The sequence below is a fragment of the Trachemys scripta genome, chromosome 19 (assembly GCF_013100865.1).
Source record: "Trachemys scripta elegans isolate TJP31775 chromosome 19, CAS_Tse_1.0, whole genome shotgun sequence".
NCBI lineage: Eukaryota > Metazoa > Chordata > Testudines > Emydidae > Trachemys > Trachemys scripta.
Genome location: NC_048316.1, coordinates 14,148,608 through 14,156,596, shown reverse-complemented (window position 1 = coordinate 14,156,596; position 7,989 = coordinate 14,148,608). Strand labels below are relative to the sequence as shown.

Below are 7,989 nucleotides of genomic sequence, written 5' to 3'. Positions count from 1 at the left end.
GCTCCCATTGGCCTGGAGCAGTGAACCGCGGCCAGTGGGAGCTACGATTGGCCGGACCTGCGGACGGGGCAGGTAAACAAACCGGCCCGGCCCATCGGGGCTTTCCCTGAACAAACGGTGGCCCCAGTTTGAGAAACACTGATCTAGGTTCTGTTACACACACACACACACACACACACACACACACACACACAACTGAGCTTTGCAAGCTCTGCCACAGGCCGGCACAGCTACACTACAAGAGATTAAAATCTCATTTGGTTCTGAGCAAGTAGCAATTTGCTGAATTCAATGCAACATCTAAGCCACTGTCTGAGGGCTTGATCCAAAGACCAAGGAAGTCAACGAGACACTTTCCCTTGACCAGCTCTGAATCACATCTCGGGTTAATACCCTGAAAGGGAAGCAGGAGGAGGGAGAGAGAGAGAAAATGAGAAACAGTCCATTCAGAAGGTTTTAAAAATGAAGAACAAGGGAGATCACACATAGGTAGATTACAAAGCAGCTAATTACAAAATGCATGGGCAATGCTAGGAGACCTCAGGACCCAGACTGGTAACCCTTACTCACATGAACTGTCCCAATGATTATGAAAAGTGAGCTCTGGAAACCTTAATACAAACACACATTTAGAAACTGAATGCCTCGTGCTATGATTAATCACTTCCCTAACACTGCGGTGGCCTTGGGCACTAGTGCACCTCGCTTCCTCCTGTTCTCTAACTGTGACATATAACAGTTTAGTCTCCCGTGGGCTCTGGTACTTTGGTTTAGTTTTGGTTGTTGGGTTTAGTGGGAGGGTGCTGGGTGGTGTCGGTGGCCTGTAATATACTGGAGGGAAGACCAGATGAGCTGATTGTCCCTTCTGATCTTGAACTCTGTGACTCTTTGATTCCACTAGGATCCTGGGGCAAGTATACATCTCAGGCCTCAATGGAGAAAAACTTCCCACAGACCCTCATAGTTTATCTACCAAATATCTAACACAATCAGAATGGGGGCAGTCTTGTCACTGAAAAAGGCATCTGTGGCAAAAGAGGAGCAGCAAATTCATCTATGTCCGTGAGAAAATCTTCAGCCAACAAGTCAGATGCAGAGAAACTAACACAAGACTTTGACAGGGATTGCCACTGCTCTAGTTTTCATCAATATACAGACAATACAGGCAAATCCAGAAAGTAACTTGAACTTGTGTTCTGGCTCCCTGGATTTGCCAGTGGTTTTGGGATTTGGAATTCTCTAGATTTTGCTAGTTCTCCAAGTTATGCCAGCTGCACTGGCTTGATACATAAGAATGCAATTTGCTTTGCTTTACTCTGCAATCTAGCCTTACAGCTCCCACACAGACTCTCATTCCTCATGCCGCAGCAAAATGCTCGGAAGTGTGTTCAACTAAGTCACATTAGAACAAATGAGTCGAGTGTGTAGAAACTGCTCACTCCGTAGTTCTGTAATCAGAAGTAGGCGTTACAGCTGGGCCAGAATATGGCCAGACACAGCTTTTGGCCAACAATGCAGCATTTCCTCGTTTTAGACTGCAACATACAATGCCTATCCCTGAGCAGTGCGTTGTACTCCAATTTTAAAAGAACAAACACAGGTCAGAACTGGTCCAAAATTAAGATCTCTGTAGCCAGGAAAAATGTAAGTTTCAGCAGAGAAAGATTAACAAACCCCAAACAAACATTCCAAAACCCTGCAGCAGAACTATCACAGGGCAAAGTATCTGGAAGTGAAATTGACTAGGAACTTACTGTAAACAAAAGTATAACTAGTCCGTTTTTAATGTCCAGGAAGAAAAACATTAAAACAAAGCCCATCATAGAGAAAAGGTACTTAGCCAAACAAAGCGTTTCCAGTATAATTTCAGATTTTGTAACAGATGAGGAAATGTGTTTTTTCCCCCAATAACATCTCCCTTCGTTCCATCACTGCATTTATTTTAAAGCAGTGTCAGAGTTTAAAGCCAGAAGGGACCATGAGATCATCTCCTCTGACCTTCTGTGTGTCACAGGCCATTAAAATTCACCTACTTACTCCTGTGTGGAGCCCAATTAAGAGCTTATGGACCAATGGCCTGAACAGCCTTATGGTTTTTGTAGTGCAGCCTTTCTAGTTAACACACACACAAACTCTCTAAATATTTGTTCCTAGACTGGTTTAGCTAAACACTGTTTAAATAAATGGCTAACAACATAGGTCATGTCTCAGCGGGATGCTAATTTAAAATAGTTGAGCAGGAAAGGTCAGGATTTAAAGAGCAATGACAGGCCCTTATATTGATGGCAGTAACATACACAGAGCAGCATCCTTTCCACCCTGTTCCTACCTATCGAAGCCAATAGTAAAACTCCCAGCAGTGGTGCAAGATTGGGCCCTCGAAGCATTACACAATTGACCAGGCGCATTATGGGATTTTTCCCCTTTGCTTTGAAGCATTTGGTGCTGGCCAATGCCAGAGGCAGGATACCAGACTACACGGCCCATTAATGTGATCTGTATTCCCGGAATTTGAACTTGTTACACTGAGAAGGTAATAAGAACGAGGAGGACTTGTGGCACCTTAGAGACTAACAAATTTATTTGAGCATAAGCTTTCGTGGGCATCCGATGAAGTGGGTTTTAGCCCATGAAAGCTTATGCTCAAATAAATTTGTTAGTTTCTAAGGTGCCACAAGGACTCCTGGTTCTTTTTGCTGATACAGACTAACACGGCTACCCCTCTGAAACCTGAGAAGGTAATGTTTGAACATCAAGTTATATATAAACCGGTTTTTACAGAGGAGATCCAATCTATTTTACTTATTAATGTTGCAGCTTGTAACTTAACCCATAGCCTGCAGAATTCTTATGTTTCCAGAAGATCAAAAGTTATTTTTCTTTTCAGTTTCCATGAGAAATTTCTACAACTCTAAGGTTTATTCTCTGATAGTCGCCGTTAGTGACTAGTGATAACTTATTTGAAGCATGCTAGTACAGTAATTGTCAGAGCGCGAGCCTCAGGAGGGACTGAATGGAGACCAACCGAAAAGAGGAATACAGCAGAAATTAATAGAGCAGGAAGTGTTGCTCTGATGTGTGAAATTTATTGCCACGTCAGGTTTTTCTAAAAGTTGCCTCTTATACTCTAACTCTACTAAAATGAGCAATGTCTGCAAAGCATAACGCCACAGGCACGGCCTGGTTTGTTGGGAAGAGATAGAAGAATTTTCTTGTTAAATCCAAAACGAGAGCAAGTCATCTCCAATTCTGGAAGCAGAACTTACACACACACGTACACCACAAAAAAGGGAACAAGATCTCCTAAGCTTTAACTATTACAAAAGCTGCACTGGGTATTATCGCAGCATGCAGCAGAAATGCTAATCACCCTCACACCACTAGCCCTTCTTGTGCAGGGTCAACTTCTTCTGCAGATATCTGGAGGCTTCACACCTTTGCCAGACTCACTTAAGAGGAGAGGGGAGTTTGTGCAGATATCTTTTCCCTCTTCTATCCACAGGCACGTTGCACACCCTACTGTAAATCAAAAGCCCAGCCTCTCTAATGCAGCTAGGTCTAGCAGTCTTTTGGGGGAGGAAAGGGGGAAATCCTCATGCTCCTAATGTAACCATTCCTACTCCCCCCAGTGTCACATGGCTGTGATCTCAAAGCCTGCCAGAAGCAAGCAGAACCACCCCCCACCCCACTTGTGCATAGGTCAGTGATGCCCCACGGGGCAGATTAGTGTCCCGGGGAAACTCTCCCCCAAGACAGAGTTTGTTCTTCACCTGGGGCAGGCGATGAGGATGGGTAAGCGGGTGGATTTGCTCCCCAGGAGGGAAAGGAAGGGGGCTGGATTTCCCCCAACCAGAGTTTGATCCACCAGGAAAACAAGTGTCTCCCCTCAGAGGAAGGAGGGCTGGGGAGGAGGATCTCCACCCAGTACTCGGTGTTTGCAAGTGGCTCCATCCATGCCCTGTCGTGTGTGGTTGGGGGGATCCCCTTCTCCCCGGGCACCGAAGGTCTCCTCCTCCCCCGGGCTTTAGAGGGGTCACTTTCCCGGTCCCCAGACCCGGCTGCCGGGGGAGCTGCTCAACTCCTCGGTCCTCCTCTCCCCTGGCACTCACTGCAACACCTTACATGGCCCCCGACCCACACGCGCCCCGGGCGCCCCCTGCCCGGCCCGTGTCCCCTCCGTGCCCCCCAGCGCTCCCTGCCTGCCCCGTGCTCCCCGGCCCCCCCGGGCGCCCCCTGCCTCCCTGTGCCCCACGGCGCCCCCTGCCCCCGGTCTCCCCTGCCCGCCCCGTGCTCCCCGCCCCACCGGGCGCCCCCTGCCTCCCTGTGCCCCACGGCCCCCCCTGCCCCCCCCCCGGCCGCGGCCCCCCCCTACCCGCCCCGCGCCCCCTCGACCCCGGCCGCCCCCGGCCCGGGCACTCACTGCCGGAAGAGACGCTCCATGTCGCGGATCTGCCGGCGGGAGAACTCGCGGAACTCGGTGTAGGGGTTAAAGACCTTGCGGCCGCCGCCCGGCGAGAACTCCCCGCCGCCCTGGTTGAGCTCCGTGCGCCGCTGCAGCTTGGCGCTCAGCTCGCCATCCGCGCCGCCGCCCAGGGGCTCCGGGCCGTCGGGCTCGGGCTCGGGCTCCGCCGCCTCCCCGTTCTGCCCCTCGGGCCCGCCGCCCTCCTCCTCGAGCTGCAGCCGGCGGCCCAGCTTGCTGGCCAGCTCGTCCGTGGCCATGGTCCCGGCGAGCCCTGGGCGCGGCGCCTGGTGCGGCCGAGACTCTGCAGCGGCGGCGGCGGCGACTGGCCCAGCTGATGAGCCGGCCCCGCCCCCCCGCGCCCGCCACTGACTGACAGCGGGGCCCGGCGGCGGGACCGACCCACACCGCAGCCCGGGGGGGCGGGGGCGGGACTCGGGGGCGGTACAGGGCAGGCAGACCGGGCAGGTGCACAGGGCAGGACAGACAGACGGGAGGGGCAGGCTAGGCAGGACAGGGGCTGGGGCACAGGACAGACAGACAGGAGGGGCAGGTCGGTGCACAGTGCAGGACAGACAGACGGGAGGGGCAGGCTGGGCAGGACAGGGGCTGGGGCACAGGACAGACAGGTGAGGTTGGTGCACAGTGCAGGACAGACAGGAGATTCTGGCTGGACAGGGGCTGGGGCACAGGACAGACAGACGGAGCAGGCTGGGCAGGACAGTGCAGGACAGACAGACGGGAGAGGCAGGCTGGGCAGGACAGGGGCTGGGGCACAGGATAGACAGACGGGGCAGGTCGGTGCACAGTGCAGGACAGACAGACAGGAGATTCTGGCTGGACAGGACAGGGCACAGGACAGACAGGTGAGGTTGGTGCACAGTGCAGGACAGAGAAAGGGCATCAGGTTGGACAGGACATGGCTGGGGCACAGGAAAGAGCAACAGGCAGGTCTGGCTGGACAGGACACGGGACAGACAGATCCGTCAGGTTGGTGCACAGTGCAGGACAGACCGACAGACAGGACAGAGGGTCAAGCGCAGGTCAGACCGACAGGAGGGTCGGGCTGGACACGACATGGCTGGAGCACAGAACAGACAGGCGAGGTTGGTGCACAGTGCAGGACAGACAGGAGGGTCAGGCTGGACAGGATACGGGCTGTGGCACACAGGACAGACAGACGCGTCAGGTTGCTGCCCAATCCAGGACGGACAGACTCAGGCTGGTGCCCAGTACAGGGGCTGTAGCAGGACACACACAAACAGGGGAGGCTAAAAGGCTGCTTCTCTTCCTGACACTCCCCTAGTCCAAGCGCCACCTTATAAAGAGAGGAAGTTTCCTTCTGCAGCAAACTTTAGCAACCAGCGGAATTCTCTCAACCCCTTCCTATGCCCTGCACCCCCAGCTGTATCATTTCCTAGGGGAAGCAGTCCTTGGTGTGCTAGACTTCTACGCTCCCACACTCTAGTCCAGGAGTTCTTAAACTGTCTCATTAAGTGGCCCACCGCTTAAGGAGATACTGGCTAACACACCCCTTCCCTCCCATTGGTGCTGGCGTGGACCACTTTTCCTCCCACTGCCAGCACCGCTGGCAAATACTGCAATGGCTGACATAGCGAAGTAACAAGGATGGAAACAAGGAGAACACACAGCACCACTAGACCAGCCAGCTTCCTGCAGTCCATTGAGGGTCTGATGGATGGCTGCTGTTTGGGAACCATGGGTCAAGTGATTAGCTAGAACCAAGAGCCTGGACTCCCGCTTATATTTTTTATCTCTGCTACATACTTCCTATGGGATCTTGGGCAAGTCACTTAAGACCAGATTTTTAAAGGTCGTTTAGGCTCCTAACTTCCATTGATTACGTTTGTGAATCTGGGCCCTGGCCCTTAAAGTCTCTGTGCCTGGCCTTTGCTTGTTAAACAGGGACAGAGTGAGAGAGTGTCTCTCTCTCTCCCCCTTAATTCGTGTTTTGAGATCCTTGAATGGAAGACACCACAGATTTGCAAGCTAATTACTCTTTTGCGGTGTTTGTGACCATCTTGTGTGTAATAATGGTATATCTGCCCTGGGAGATTATGAGGCTGCTGTAGGCAGGGAGGGACAATGGATTAGCTGATGGGTGTAGAGATGTCAAACTAATATCTGCTAGCAATTGAAAGAGATTAATAGGTTGGGGTTTTTTTAATACCAAGCATTGCTACGATAGCTGAACATCTTACAACAATTACAGACAAGGTAACATCACAGAATGCTACAAAAAGAAGAGCATGCGTGGTAGGACCTTAGAAGGAATTGTACAAGACAGCAGCTTTTGTAAGAGCTAAGCATTATTATTGCTGCAGTTTAGGATTCAGATCCCAAATCAATTTACTTTGCATATTAAATATTCATTAATCAACACCATTAAAGGAAACCTCTATTGGGGAAGTCCATTTCACTTCACTGAAATGAATTAGACGGGGAAGATAGATATTTTATTAAAAAAATACAACCACTAATTGGGGCTCTCCCTCCCCTAGGGTGTTGAGCTGACCTTTCTTCTCTCCTGCCAAGCTTCTCCTTCTGCTGGAATCCCCTGCAGCCAAGTCATAATCCTGTGTTTGTGACACTGGTCTGTTGCCGTGAAAGTGACTGTGATGTGCCGAACTTGGCACCAGCATAGCAGGGTTACCCAGGAAGAGCTGGCTCACATACAAAAAAAGAAGCCAAGCCTCCTTTTTTTATTATTGTCAAGAAATAAATATGTGCGTATATTTATATGTACAGAAGCACCGCTATATGTGAGCGAAGTCAATGCCAGCATTAACTGACAAGTTGGAAAATTGCTGGTAGAAACACTATTTAAGGATATATTTATATCCTTATATTAAATTAATATTAAACACAAAACAGCAAACTATCTCCATGTGAAGGAAAGATAGGAAAAACAGTAAGAGGCCAATATAGTGCCATCAGGAACTTTTTAATGACCCGCAAATCAAAAAAGAACCCTACAAAAAGTGCAAACTTGGACAAATTGCTAGGGATAGGTACAAAAGAAGAGTGGGGACAAAATTAGAAAGACTAAGATTAAGGCACAACATGAATTACACCTAGCAAGGGACAGAGAAGGCAATAAGAAAATAAGGTTATTTACATACTTTAGTAACACGAGAACGACAAAGGACAATGTAGGTCCTCTACTTAGTGGGGAAGGAGAGCTAATAATGGATGACATTAGGAAGGCCCAGTTGTTTAATGCTTATTTTGCTTCCGTCTCCACTAAAAAGGTTAATTGTGACCAGATGCTTAATACAATTAATATTAACAACAAGGGTGAAGGCATGCAAGTCAAAAAAGAGAAAGAATGAGTTAAAGAATATTTAGATAAGTCAGATATATTCAATTCATCCGAACCTGACGAAATTCATTGTAGGGTACTTTAGGAACTAGCTGAAGCAATCTCGGAACCATTAGCGATTATCTTTGAGAACCCACGGAGGATGGGTGAGGTCCCAGAGAACTGGAGAAGAGCAAACACAGTTCCC

The 7,989-nt window shown here is 49.9% G+C and overlaps 1 protein-coding gene across 1 annotated transcript in view; it reads right to left on the bottom strand.

Annotated features, from left to right (window-relative positions):
- The window catches only part of EFHD2 (EF-hand domain family member D2), an 18,996-nt gene extending 14,188 nt beyond the window's left edge, over positions 1-4,808 (bottom strand). The window contains exon 1 of the mRNA XM_034753254.1: positions 4,421-4,808. Coding sequence (XP_034609145.1) covers positions 4,421-4,719 — 299 coding nt within the window. The 5' untranslated portion in view covers positions 4,720-4,808. The remainder of the gene's footprint in view (positions 1-4,420) is intronic.
- Positions 4,809-7,989: the final 3,181 nt, after the last annotated feature.